This window comes from Pongo pygmaeus, chromosome 16 (assembly GCF_028885625.2).
Source record: "Pongo pygmaeus isolate AG05252 chromosome 16, NHGRI_mPonPyg2-v2.0_pri, whole genome shotgun sequence".
Lineage (NCBI taxonomy): Eukaryota > Metazoa > Chordata > Mammalia > Primates > Hominidae > Pongo > Pongo pygmaeus.
In genome coordinates this window covers 68,451,188-68,465,527 of record NC_072389.2, presented here as the reverse complement: position 1 = coordinate 68,465,527, position 14,340 = coordinate 68,451,188, and the positions used below count along the sequence as shown (strand labels likewise).

Here is a 14,340-nt window from a genome sequence, read left to right as displayed (position 1 = left end):
AAACCAGCTACAAATAGTGTTGACAAGTTGAAAAAATGGTTAACACACATTCAAATACTTGAGTAAAATATATATATATATATATATATATATATAATTTTTTTTTCCTGGAGAAAAAAGAAATCAGGCCCAAAGTATTGAACTCTGGAGGATACAAACCAGCATATGCAAAATGTAGATTTTGTTTCTGTTAACGACATCTCTAGGAACAATAAAGAGGGGAATTGTTCTTTTCAATGTCAGTCTCAAAAAGTTCTGAATGTATCCACAAAGCGCTTTTCTTTTTTCTGTTAAGAACTGATTGTAGGCCGGCACAGTGGCTCATGCCTGTAATCCCAGCACTTTGGGAGGCCGAGGTGGGCAGATCACTTGAGGTCAGGAGTTCGAGATCAGCCTGGGCAACATGGTGAAGCCTCGTCTCTACTTTTTAGAGTACTTTCTTACTCTTTATTTTTATACAAAAATTAGCCAGGCGTGGTGGCACGCACCTGTAATCCCAGCTACTCGGGAGACTGAGGCATGAGAATTACTTGAACCCAGAAGGCAGAGGTTTCAGTGAGCTGAGATCACGCCACTGTACTCCAGCCTGGGCAACAGAGTGAGACTCTGTCTCAAACCAAAAAAGCAAAAACAACAACAACAACAACAAAACAAGCTGTAGAACTCTCATCATTATTTTTTGAAGATGCTTATGTTTTTACCTGTGTCCTTACTCTGTGGAGTTCCATAATGTTTTACTCTGAACAGGGCAACTGTTCCAGCTGTTCATTCTGAAATCTGGGCCTGCTAAGTTTCAGCAATGGAATTTAGAATATGAATCTTGAATTCTCTCTCTACACTTCATGGTTCTCTAAATGGTGACCATCTCAGCTTCCAGCCTTGGCCTTTCCATCTTGAAGAGTCCTAATCTCTGTACCTTGACCTCACAGAGTGGCACGTTCAGAGGCTATCACACCCAGTCATACCCCAGGCGTGTACCATGTAGAGACAGAGCTGTTCTCCTTTTTTATATTAATCTGAAAGATTAGGTAATCATTCTTCGAATTGGCAGGATGCTTCATAATTAACTGATCTCGTCTGATCCCTGGAACCCAGAGGGGAAGTCAGATGTTAAACCACTCCCACACAGTCATGTCAGCTGCTAAATGGTTGACTCCACCTCCATCTTCCCAGCCTCCTCCTCTCCTAATTATACCTGCAGCTTCATCTGTTTTCATCTGTTATCTAGAAACTGTTTTTCTTTTGCTGTAAAACGTTTGAAACAAGGGGAAGGAGATTCCAGGCAGGGCTCAGGAGTCACACAGGGCCAGAGTTTGAAGCCCAACTCCACTACTTGGGAGCTACTGAACTGAGTCTCTGAGCCTCAGTGACATGAGGCTTAAGTGAAATAACCCTTGTGAGTATAAGTTCTTTAGCAAACATAAATGGCATCTGAAAGTATTAAAAACCATTATCATAATTTGGGGTAAGGTTAGTCCCCCCTCAGTATCACAAGGATGGGTACTATCTTCTGTGGTGGTCTTTGGAGCACAAATGGCAAGTTGAGGACCACAGCAGTTAACTTTTTTTTTTTTGAGATGGAGCCTCACTCTGTCATCCAGGCTGGAGTGCAGTTGTGTGATCTTGGCTTACCGCAACCTCCACCTCCCAGGTTCAAGCGATTCTCCTGCCTCAAGCCTCCTGAGTAGCTGAGATTATAAGTGCACACCACCATGCCTGGCTGATTTTTGTAACTTTAGTAGAGACAGGGTTTTGCTGTGTTGGCCATGCTGGTCTCATTCAAACTCCTGACCTCAAGTGATCCACCTGCCTTAGCCTCCCAAAGTGCTGGGATTACAGGCGTGAGCCACCATGCCTGGACAAGCAGTTAACTTATGGAACAAGCCCTAGGCGCCTGGTACTGTGCCGTGTACTTGAAGTAGTTATAGATTAGACTCCCACAATTATAAACTATGAGCTAGGTGCCAATCTCATCTCCATTTTAAAGATGGAGCAGCTCGGATTTAGGGACTTGACAGGTTAGGCAGTCTAATAAAGGTGGAGTCCAGATTTGAAGCCAGATCTGGCTCCCCAAGTGAAAGAGGATCAGGTTTAGGAAAGGCTTCCATGACTACAGTGATGCAGAGAGGGTTTTTTCCTAGCTGAGGATTGGCAGAGGTGAGGCTAGGGGTGCTGAAACTGTAGCAAGGTTGAGACCAGTGCATTTACTTGCCGTGAGCAAGGGGACAACTTTTTGGAAGGAGACCTAAAACCAGGCTCCGGGACCCTGCTTGGATTCTTTGCCTTACAGCCTTCGTCTTTCTGTGGAGAAGAGATTCCTGATTAAGAGACATGGAAGTACAGTTACAGAGATATTTAATACTTCTGAATGAAAATATATCTGCATCCAAATGAGTTTTATTTCCATTCTGTTTGCTTTTGGTGAGAACATCCTTTTTTCTCCCTGCAGCACAGCTGAAGCCAGTATTGTTTGTAATCTATTTTTGTTTGCTTAGAGTCTTCAAGAGCTAGGGAAATGACTGATGACATTTTTAGTTTCCAAGTCTGAGAAAATGAAGACATATTGGAATTGAGAACTCACATGAGTTGGGATGCAGAAAGTCATAAAGACTCGCTAAAGCAGTAGTTTGAGTCAAATCATATCGCTGGGGAACAACAGCAGATTTGGCATATTAACCCATCATTTGTTCTTGTGTGTCTATGCCACTGCTAGAGGCTTAGCTAATATGTCAGGAAGAAAAATCCCCAAACCAGTAAAGCCACTGCCAAAGTCCTACATGTATATGCACACATACACCAATAACACTGAAAACGACATTTGGAAAGGGTCTCCCCTGCTTGGTTATAACTTTAACAGACCAAAATAATGCTGCCTTTAGTGTTTCTGAGAAGGTAACACATGAAACCCAGTTTTCCCTGGACTCTGGGATATCGTTTTGAGAACCTATTTGTGGGGGAAGGCAGTTCAGTTGCACGATCAAAAGTTCACAAATTAAGAACATAAAAATGACAGGACCACCAAATTTAGAAAATGTCCTACAACGTGCATTTTATTCCATATCATTATACAATGTTTACATATAGTTAAAACTCTCAAGAAAACGTCCTTTACCAATTGTATGTAGTGTCTAAATCTTTCACTTTAACATGAAGAACTGAAAAGAGTGGAAATCCACATTGATTGTTATCCTACAGATTGTCATGAGCTGCACGTGTGCCAATCAGAAAGGAATGGAAGTCTCGGAAGAGCAGCGTGGCTTACAGACCCGTGGCTTACAGACCCTTGGCTTTAGTGAATTCAGGCATGCGGGATCCATAGTCTCATCTTGTAGTAAAACTCAAGACAAAATAAATTAGTGTTGGACACAGTTCTACATTGTACAATGTTGAACAAAAGACCACAGGGGGACCTTTTGTTTAAAGTAGCACCAATCCACACCTGATTGTGTTTCCAACATTCACCTTCCTGTTGACTCTATCATTGGCACTTTGAATGGAACTTCTTCTGCTTTAGTGAGGATTCCTACACTGACTAAGCATACTGTGTTGCTAAACTCTCTACAAAGTGTGGCAACATCAACCCGGGAAATGGCACATTTAAACCATGATCGCCCTGACATGGGCTTGCCTTTTTGTATGTGTTTTCCCCACCCCCTGACCTAGCTGGTATCTTGTGGATGTTTCTGTGACAGTGGTAAAAGTAAATAAAAATGCATTTAAGGGGTAAGCAGGTGTTTAAAAACAAAACAAAACAAAATGAAAGAATGTGGTCGCAGCTAAGGAGGTTTTCACATGTTGTTTAACTCCAGTAAAGTCTGATCCAGCATCTGATGCATACTAAGGTTTTCTTCTTTGGCATGAGCCACTTTCTCTGTGGTGAGATTAGAAAATTAAGTCATGAATAGCTGTGCTTTGGACACAATGGTGGTTTGTACATTTAGGCAGGCAAACATCAATCACAAACACAGGATGAGATGATTAGAACTAGGCATGCTTGTAAGACATTACTTATTTCTAGACAAGAATCTAAGATGGGGGGGAGGGCGTCTTTGACCCAAAGGAGCCATGGCACGGATTCTCACAGAGCAGTCAGGTGCACCTCCACCAACAATTCGCTGAGGATAAAACGCATGTGGGGTTTGGTGAAGGTTCACTGACTGTGTGCCGTGGGAACAGGGAGAGGTAAAAACCAAATACAGCTGCAGCACTGTTATACAAACTGAAGAAGTTACGAACAGCAGACATTTCTGAGGTATAGGCAGTTAAAAGTCTGGGAGTTGTGCGGTAACACAAACTCACAAAAGCAAAGATGACATAAATAGGTTTTCTGAGAACTTTTAAAATGATTTATTTCTGTTGCTCATAAAAAATTATCAACATGTTTCATGCACACTTCATTAGGACATTCTCTTAATATTTTTATAGTGTTCTATTTATTAGCATGACATTCTCCCCAGACTCCAACAGCACCATTAGACTGAGTAAAGCATACCTTTCAGACAACCAGGGGCTTCTGGCATGAGTTCCTGTTTTCAAAAGCTATTTTGCCCAAGCATAGGTACATTTAATCATATTTCAAACACTATACCAGATATTTAGAAGTTAGGAATATGAGTATCTGATAGGAATATATATACACACACACATATATATATATACTTAAAGTAGGACCCATGGCTGTCAGGAAATAGAAAACATTTTTTTGGGGGGCTCCTCATTATTTGTCAGTTCAAACAAGAGGACCTGCTATTTCAAGGAGCAGTGCTGAATTGATATAAGTATTCTACCATAAAAGCTGTTTTGTGATTAAAGAGAACGTAATTATTCCAGCCATATAGAGAAAAAAGCAGGCAAGGCCAGCCTTTCAGCCCATTCCTTGCATTTGCATTTTTGCAGAAAATAACTGTTTTCAACTCTATTAGTTGAAGGTAGGACAGTCTTAGATTTTTCTGCACATGGGCTCCACGCCTAGAATTCAGCCCAAGTTTTTTCACTGTTAAGTTTAATCCTCATTCAGGGCCAGCTTTAGTTCATTAGTGAGGCGGCGATTTTGCTCAAGTTGCTGGTAGAGTTGATCTGTACAGGTCAGCAAGCGGGTTAGCAGAAAAGAGGCAGAAGGAAGAGAGGTTAGCAGACTCGGTGAGAGGCAGTTAATAGAGAACACAAAGAGACCTCAAGCAGAACAGCAACTAGTCACTTGCTGAGCAGTTTACTCTTACCCCATAGTCACCTGTCCCGTATCCAGGAAGGGTAGACCCTAAAAAGCTTGGTAGACTTAGGAAGTGTCAGAATTTCTCTCTTGGTGAGGAAAGGAGGGGAGGAGGAGCAACAGGATAAGAGGAGGAAGAAGAGTGAATGTTCCTCTTATACCTCACTAAACCACTTTGTGAGCTGAGCCATACATGGTTTCTGGCAATAGATTTGGGAATGGAGGCCTGGCTGGAGGTGAGCCCAGCGTGACATCCACCCCTTGCTAGGGCTCAGTGTTGAACTTAGGTGAAACCTCGACCTGCCCAGTGCTGCCCACCTCTTCCAGAACCCCTTTCCTCTCCGTTCACAGGGTAGGCCTTCCCCTCAGGTAGGACCAACTGGGGGTTACTGCTTTTGCTGCACTGAAATTTTCTGAAATTTGGAATTAAGTCCCTGTCCTTCCCCCAGTCACCACGATACAGGGTACACATTCTGACTCCCGTCTAGCTTTGATAGTGTTATCCATTCAAAAAGCAAAAGAACAAGCACTTGTCACCACTCAACACTGATTTAGAATTTATCTGCTTGCTTTTTTTTGAGACTGAGTCTCGCTCTGTCCCGCAGCGTGGAGTGCAGTGGCACAATCTCAGCTCACTGCAAGCTCCACCTCCCGGGTTCGTGCCATTCTCCTGCCTCAGCCTCCCTAGTAGCTGGGACTACAGGCGCCCGCCACCATGCCTGGCTAATTTTTTTGTATTTTTTTAGTAGAGACGGGGTTTCACTGTGTTAGCCAGGATGGTCTCAATCTCCTGACCTCCTGATCCGCCCACCTCGGCCTCCCAAAGTGCTGGGATTACAGGCGTGAGCCACCGCGCCCAGCCCTATCTGCTTACTTCTTGAAGAGGATGGCATTCATATGTGGTGCTAATGGATGTGTATAAAATGAACAAAACTTGCAACACCTACATGAAGACCAGCATGATATACATTTTACACACTGACACGTGATCTGCTCACGGGGGAAAACAAGTGCAGGAGTCAGTCTGTATCTGATGATCCAGGGGACACCCAAGCTATGACAAGCAAGAGCCTGGTATGCACTGGGAATAGCTGGAGGATGCACGGTGGCTTTGAATGCTGGTGACAACTTGGACCTAAAAATACTTCATGATCTTGAAAAGCTAACAGTCTTACCCCTAGGGAAAATGTGCCTGCAGCCCCCAGGTCTGTCGGGAGACTGAGCAGTTCTCACATTAACATTCTCTCATAAATGGTAGGACATGGGAGGATGCTATGCTCGTTATGTTTTCTCGCTTGGAATATCTGCTGCTCTGTCCTCTTTGCTCATCCACATTTTCTGAATATGCCAAACCCCAGTCAAATGTCAGCTACCTCCTCCAGGGAGCTCCCAGTCAGAATGGTTCTCTCTTCCTTGTTGGCTCCAAATGCACATGTCTATTAGTTCGGATTCGCTTTACTCCTCTATCTCCCCACCAGATGGCCAGCTCATCGAGGACAAAGAGCCTTTCCAGCCCATCTCTTTACCAGACCCCCACTGCTTCCCATGGTGTTTTGCATGTGACATATGCTTGGGGGTTGCAAGACATAAATCCCATCACTACATTCACACTATGGACATAGGGAACTGTCGCCATGGGTAGGGAGCATGTCTCAGTTTGCTGAGCCCAAATGTTTGGCCAGGCTAGAATGGAAGAACTTTGGAGAAAATCTGGAGAATCCAGAGGGTCAGTATGAATTCAGCAGGAAGGACAGTGGTCCCTCTGACAGCCTCCTCTGGATCTGCTCTGCTTCAGCTGCTGTGGAGCTGGTGTGCATGGGTGGCCCAAAGGCAGGGACAAGACATGCTCATATCCTTGGAAGTGTTTTCCCTTCCTGTTCTATGGAGACTCCCAGCTGTCTGAAACTTCAAGTGCCCAAACTCAGTGATGCTTTTGGTTTGGCCCACCAGAGCAGCTGTAGCTATGGCCTGGCCCTTTGAACTAGAAGCCTGGTTCAAATCAACAGTTGAACAAGAAATCAACAATTTCTTGATAAACTTGACTTTATCAAGTTTTCCTCTTGCACGTGCACACCTTGGGCTACTCCTGACCTGCCCTCCCAGTCCATTAGTGCCCAACTTCCCCTTGTAGAGTGTACTTATAGAAAGTGCGAAAGTCTCTGGAAGGATTTCCAAAAAACAGATGTGCCTCCAGAATTACATGAACATCTGCTCAGCAGAACTTTCAGACTTGGCATTTTGTCTACATCAGGAAGCAGGATTTACTCAGAGAAGGGTACACTTCTCTTATTCTGAATTTAAAAAAGAACAAGGAAGGAATCATAGTCAGAAGCAGGCCCAAGGAGCCTTAAGAAAAACATGAAATCATGGAAGTCTTTATACACTCAAGGGAGAGACATTGTCCAGATTCTAACAGTCCACCATACTAAGACTAAAATACTTTAATTCACAGCTTTCTTTAAAAAAAAGTATTTCCTCTATGCTTTGAAGTCTCTGTAGAGTGAGAATGACACTATCTTCTGAGTTTGTCCAAATTTATTTGAGTATGGTGGTATATCAGCCCTCTCAAGCTAAAAAAACTATACACAAAACATGCAGATCATCTATGTTAAAAAAAAAAAAAAAAACCAGGAGAAATGTATAGCTAGATTGTTGAGGAAGGAGAAATGTTGGGAATAATGACACTAAAGTCCATATTAGTTAAAGTTCTAATTTTTGCAATGTATTTTTTTAAAAAAATCACTTAATTGCTGTTTGTGAAATAAAACAGAAGCCCAGATGAAATACAATTGTCTTCTGAACAATTTCCACCAACTGTCTTTTTGGGAAAAAAAAAACTTTCATTGCTATATTTTAAAAATGTCCACAAATGAAAACACAGCCATTGAACACAAAGATTATGTACAATCCCTCCCAAAGAGTATGTGCTAAAAAGCACAAAACAAATCACGACTAAACAGAGTAATCATATTTGGAAGACCTAAGATGTCATTTTCATGATCAAAATAAAGGTGGCTGAGTCATGAATATACTTGAAAAAAGCTTGAACTTTTCTTTGTGCTATAAAAGGATGATCGACAATAACCAAAACTTACATTGTTTGAATCCAAGTTCTTTTTCACCCTTCTCAATGTATAACTTCCTAGTAATATGGGACAGCTACAGAACCATTCATCATGAGCCTTTCATTAGTTACCCAGGTCCTCCCAAGTAAGGCCACCGAAATAATCAACACAGAGGGGTCACCACATCCCGAGCTAAACCCCCAGCAAAGGAAGACACTGATCAAGCCAGACCTTTCAACTCTCAACAAGCAATGTCCCCTGTGTGACCCAGACTGCAAAGCAGAGCCATCACAATTCCCCCAAAACCCCCAGATGTCCAGACCTCATTCTAACCTTTGAAATTCAGAACTCCGAGAGGGATGCAGGCCTGGGTATTTTTTTTGAAGTTCAACAAGGAACTACTGCTTTAGAAACTCCTGATATAATTCTGTATAGTGTTTGGAATTTAAAATGAAAAAGAAAGCAGCAGCCAAACACTAACCCTCATATGTGTGAAGCAGCTTTGTAGTTTTATTCAATGTTGAAACTAAAATGTCAATAAAGAAGTAAAAAGAATAGCAAACAGAAATAGCTTACACAGTGTTTATTTGACACTGAAATGAAGAGTTTCTGTACAATAGAAAGCACAGTGTGTGCCTGGCTCTAAGGCAGGATGCTAAGAGAGAGAACCAGGGTCAGCTGGAGAACAGACAAATGCAGAGCTCAGAGAGGTGGGACATCCAGCTCGATGAGGGAGTCTTGGGAGAAGTGAAGCAAAGAAACTTATCTGCGTGAAGATAAAAAGGTGGGAGGAAAAAAAAAGGGGCACAATGAGAAACAAAAAAAAGAAAGGAAACCAAACCAATAGATGAGACCACTTGAAACACAGACAAGAAGCAGTCATGCAAAACCCACTGCCAGCCACACCCTTGGAAGGACGTCCCTCTTCCCACCTAAGGCCGTCACAGGCCGCCTTTCGGCAAGGGTCCATTTTAAGAAGACCCATGAACAGAATTTAAAAACAAATTTTAAGCTACACTCATCTTTCAGAATATTTAATCATACTTGATGCAAAAAGTTTTTCCCAAAGAATCACATTTTAGCACTGAAAAAGACCTTAGAGACAGATGATTTGCTCCACCCCCTCATTTACAAATAAGGGATAAGAAGACAGATGTTCTCTGGTTTCCATGGCAACAGTCATGTCTCTAGGGGCTTTTCTGTTGAGTGTGGGGATTCTATAACCTCTAAGGCAGCAGGCACATGCCACTCTCTTCAAGTTACCATTTTTTCTGCATGGGTAAATGAATGACAGGTGGGTTTGGAAAATGACATTTCCAGCTTCAGTGGAATTCAGGGTGATATTAGAATGAAGAACTGAAACACTCCAGGTTAGAATTTAAAGTAGTAGAAAAAGTTTAATGTTTAAGTTTGGTTAGTAATATATAAATTAGTTGTATCTGTTCAAGGTTCTTCTCATGATAACAAGACTACCTACTCCAACTCTCACTGCCTAACAGTAAAATCTGGGCCATTGACTCCCAAGCTCACATTGTACAATCTGTGTTTAATTTCCCATTTCTTTGACACAGGTTGTGGTAAATATTTATCATGGGTATTTTAATTCCTTTCATAAAAACAGAAAATTAAAGGCTTGGTTACTCAGCAGAGGGTTCTTTTTACTCTAGAATTCTTTTTTTTTTTTGAGACGGAGTCTCGCTCTGTCACCCAGGCTGGAGTGCAGTGGCGTGATCTCGGCTCACTGCAAGCTCTACCTCCTGGGTTCATGCCATTCTCCTGCCTCAGCCTCCTGAGTAGCTGGGACTACAGGCATCCGCCACCACGCCCCACTAATTTTTTTTGTATTTTTAGTAGAGACAGGGTTTCACCGTGTTAGCCAGGATGGTCTCAATCTCCTGACCTCGTGATCCACCCGCCTCGGCCTCCCAAAGTGCTGGGATTAGAGGCGTGAGCCACTGTGCCCGGCCTACTCTAGAATTCTTAAAAGTAAAAGAGATCATCTTTTATAGTACCACTGTTAAGGCTGTATTGGATCATGCCAATTTCCTTGTCCTCAGATTCTCAATAACCTGATACTTTAAGGGTTCCTTCAATTTATATTTAATGAAAATGATTATGTTGTACTTAGTTGAATTTCAGGAAACAAATTTTGGTATTTTTTGAGAAGTTCCTGTACAACAAACGGCATGGCCTTCTAGTTTTACCTGAGTTTAGCTTAATTTCCCAAAAGGACAGTGCTGAAGGTCACTCATTCTAGTTCACTGCTCTAGTTCAGCGTTTACAAAATAAAAGGATTCTGAAAAGAAAATGGTTTGTATAGACAGACTTAATCTAACTGGCCTTTATATTAGTAGAAGTGAAAAAACAATGACTATTCTAGGTTATGACAAAAAGGGTGAACACAATAGTGCAAAGATGGAGATCAGGGAGCAAGGAAGGCATGGTGGTGAGTTTATTATATTAGCATGAGGGCAGGGTGTAAGCAGGCAGAGTGGATGAACGTTTACATGGAAGTCATATCGTTGAGAGCGTGGTCCAGCTCCTCGCTGATGGCTTTGTACTTCAGTTTCTGAGCGTACAGCTCGTCTATGACCAGGAAGTGGAAGGCAGAGGTGCAAGAACATGGAGAGTGATCAAGAAATGGAGGGTGAGTGAGGGTGGTGCGCGCACCATCCCAACACAGCAGCAAGAAAAGGGCAAGGCATGAAGGGGTTGGTGCCGCAGCAGGTGGCCAATGCAGGAGGCGTGCGTTTTGTTTTAAATAAATTGAAACAAAAACAAAGAGAACAAAACCCATTAGAAAATAAAATGAGAAAGACTCAATATGAAAATCATAACAAATATGGTAGGTGTATCAGTAAACCATGTTAAATCCTAAACGAAACCACAGAAGGCTGTCTCCTGGTAGCGGGAGGCAGGGGCTAATGGAACATCTTTCTTTTGCAGAGCTATATTTTAATTACACTGGAGTAGTCAGCCATCTGCAGCTATAAACAATAGGGAAAAAAAATCCAAGGGCAGTGTTTTGGAAGAACAATTTGTGACTACAGCCTGTAGTCCTTATGTGGCTCCACCTTCAAACCACTGACTTCCTGACCACACTATACCACTGGGAGAGCGATTTCTTAGTGCCATTTAAGCTACTCCTGTGGTCTTCCCACTCAAGCTGCCTATTACTGGTCCAGGAGGCTTGAAAAGCAACGGGCGCCACACTTTATATGGCAAGTCTGCAACTTAGTTTTTGTAATGCTGCAAGTTTCATACTTTGCTGCACTTTGGCAGATCATTTTGCAACCACTTGTCATTCTCTCTTCTCCACTATTTTGGTTATTACCTGCACCCAACACTAGTTCCTTCTCTAATCCCTTCTGTGATGTAGATATTTGTCTTTTTTCTTTCTTGTTCACAGCTAATCCTTCACAAGCTTCAAAACTCAACATTTAGGATATCTGTGAGATGGAGTGGTTATTACTAAAATAAAACCTAAGTGCCTTAGGGAAGAAATGCTTAAGTATAATTTTTCCCTCCTCCTTCAGGATATAAAGTATTTTGATAAGATAATATATGACTTAAAAAAACTCCTAAATCCTTACTTTGAATTCATACTTGGAAGAAGATGGGTTCTTCTAAAAACAAGACCACAATCACCACATCATTCCCAATTTAATTAGGAAGTAACACTAAAGATATAAAATATACTAGAGTCATTCTCACCTATAAGCACCTCACTCACGGTCAAAAATAAACCTGCCACACTTCTAATGAGCATGAAGTCAAGCTGGATGGCATTTGCCACTATGGCTGGTGGCTAACTAGTCACCTCGTGAGCAGAAGACTTAGGTTCATGAGTTCAACAGCCATGGAGGAAAACCCCAGAGGACAGACAGAAAGAATGTGCAAGTGCAAAGGAGCGTATCAACGTGGATGCCCTTGAATTGGAAAATTGTTTTGCCAGATCAGTATTCAACCATAAGGATTAAACTAAAAACACTACTTAAGATCTTACCTTCTAAGTCATCAATGCTTTTCTCCAATTTAGTTACTGACCTCTCCGCAAACTCAGCTCGAGTCTCAGCCTGTAATGATTTATTTGAGTTAAAGTTGGGAAGTTTTATGTTTCCTGTAGCTACAAACATAGGGAAAACTAGAGGATGAAAATGAAGCACATCACCTATAAAATGGATCTGGAACTATTTGTCAGTTTCAGTCACCTCTGTGAGAAATGGCAGCTAGCACAGTACATAAACTCCAAGGCGACCTTTGAATATTCCTGACTTGGATCATTGGAACTTTAAAATGAAAAGGCCCTGACTGGTTCCATGAAAACAAACTTCTTTAAAATCCAGTTGGCTTCATCCACAACTCTCATATTACCTCCTTCAGCTTGTCGGAAAGGACCTTGATCTCTTCCTCATATTTGTCTTCCTTCTGCGAGTACTGTAATTAGAAAGAACATTCCAGATGTCAGGCTGCAGCTCAATCTACTCATGGCTTCTCATGCAAAGAACTCGCCAGCCCAGGCAACAGATGTTAAGGATCTCTTAGGAGGTAATGGAATCTCTGATATCAAATGGCACACTGCAATACATTCTCTGCTTTCTTGCCTATTGTTTTACATGGGATAACAACAAGATAACTTATCCACTTGGCACTTGGTTTAAATTAAATTGATGACTCATATCCCTAACATAAAATAAATTCTCTAGTTAAAAAAAAGAATTTGTTATCTAGTAACTCTCCAAAAATCACCTCATAATATTGCCATTTACTAAAATGTCTACTGTAAGTGTTGCTTTCTGGCAGGGCCTCTTTTGAGCAGCTCTTAAAAGATGCCTTTCCCCCACACCATGCTCCTGGCCTACCTTCTCAGCCTGAGCCTCCAGTGACTTCAAGTTGTTCGTCACAGTTTTCAATTCTTCTTCAAGCTCGGCACATTTGCTAATGTTTTCGATCAGAGGCAGAAAGGGTGGGAGACAAGCCAAAGGAAGGAGGAGAGAAAAAGGAGAGGGATGGGAAAAAATGAAAACTGAGTCCTAGAGACGAAGAGCTGCCTTAAAGTAGCCAAATCATCAGGTATTAAAATGTTTAGTTTTGCCAGGAACACTGCCCCCCAACCTCGCAACAGCAGAAGGCAGGGTGACAAAATCCAACAACTTTGAAGTGCGATAATTTGGCTCCTTTTTTGGCTGCCCAAAGAGCATTTATGAAGGGAAAACAAAGGAGCATAAAGGACCAAGGGAAAGCACTTAAAGCAAGATATAAATAGCAGAGGGTGAAGTGAAGGTGCAGTCGTTATACCCAACGAACCAGTAGGCATTGGAAGCTGAAAGACGTCTGGGTTGCAGTTAAACCTAAAAACCACACATGAGCCATCAGTACCTTATCCTCTGCAGCCATTAATGCTTTCAAGGTCTGATCCATTATTCTTAATTGTTCTTCCAGCTGTCGGACTTGGCTGTTAGTGGACACAGGAAATGCACAAGGCCATTCACAAAATCAGTGTGCAGGTAAGGCATGCAGTGATACACGCATTCATACATAAGACACCCCACACGAGTCCTCCATGTTCCATACTCGTGGCTCATCCACATCAAATGAGCACAAAAGGAGCCCGGAGCTGAAACAGGTAATGTGCAGCTGCCAGAAGGTCATGCTGTTTAGTCACTGCTCTGCAGCACCCCATTCGTGGCCTCCTGGCGCCGGCCCGCTTACCCTTCTGAGAGCTCAGCCCGCTCCTCTGCACGTTCCAGGTCGCTCTCAATGATGACCAGCTTACGGGCCACCTGCAGCAGGAAAACACAACACACACACCATGGGTCTTGCAAGCTTTGTGTAACAGGAGGGCATGGGGGTAGAGATCAGATCCCATCAGGCCCTAAGGGTTTTGTCTACAAACAATATGATCCTCTTTCTGGTAGACCAGAGAGAAGCAACTCTCTATTAGGAGTGCCAGCAGAGAGGAGATGAGAGGCTTCTGCTTTAACTCAGAATGGTTAGCTGTGATTGGGCAGTCTCAATTGGAAGTCTGACCTAGGTGAACCGGCAGCCAGACCAAAATGTGGAAGG

At 42.4% G+C, this 14,340-nt stretch overlaps 1 protein-coding gene across 27 annotated transcripts in view; it reads right to left on the bottom strand.

Annotated features, from left to right (window-relative positions):
• Nucleotides 1-3,023: 3,023 nt before the first annotated feature.
• The window catches only part of TPM1 (tropomyosin 1), a 29,306-nt gene continuing 17,989 nt past the window's right edge, over nt 3,024-14,340 (bottom strand). For 4 of the 27 annotated variants that reach the window (XM_054450621.2, XM_054450623.2, XM_054450637.2 and 1 more), the window contains 5 exons: nt 13,987-14,057; nt 13,137-13,212; nt 12,649-12,711; nt 12,281-12,350; nt 3,024-3,871 (listed from right to left, as the gene is read on the bottom strand). In XM_054450621.2, coding sequence (XP_054306596.1) covers nt 3,789-3,871; nt 12,281-12,350; nt 12,649-12,711; nt 13,137-13,212; nt 13,987-14,057 — 363 coding nt within the window. In that variant the 3' untranslated portion in view covers nt 3,024-3,788. Of the gene's footprint in view, nt 3,872-4,889; nt 5,077-8,842; nt 9,041-9,279; nt 10,861-12,280; nt 12,351-12,648; nt 12,712-13,136; nt 13,213-13,653; nt 13,730-13,986; nt 14,058-14,340 lie in introns of those variants that run through there. The other 23 variants (XM_054450619.2, XM_054450622.2, XM_054450632.2 and 20 more) reach the window with 13 other exon arrangements.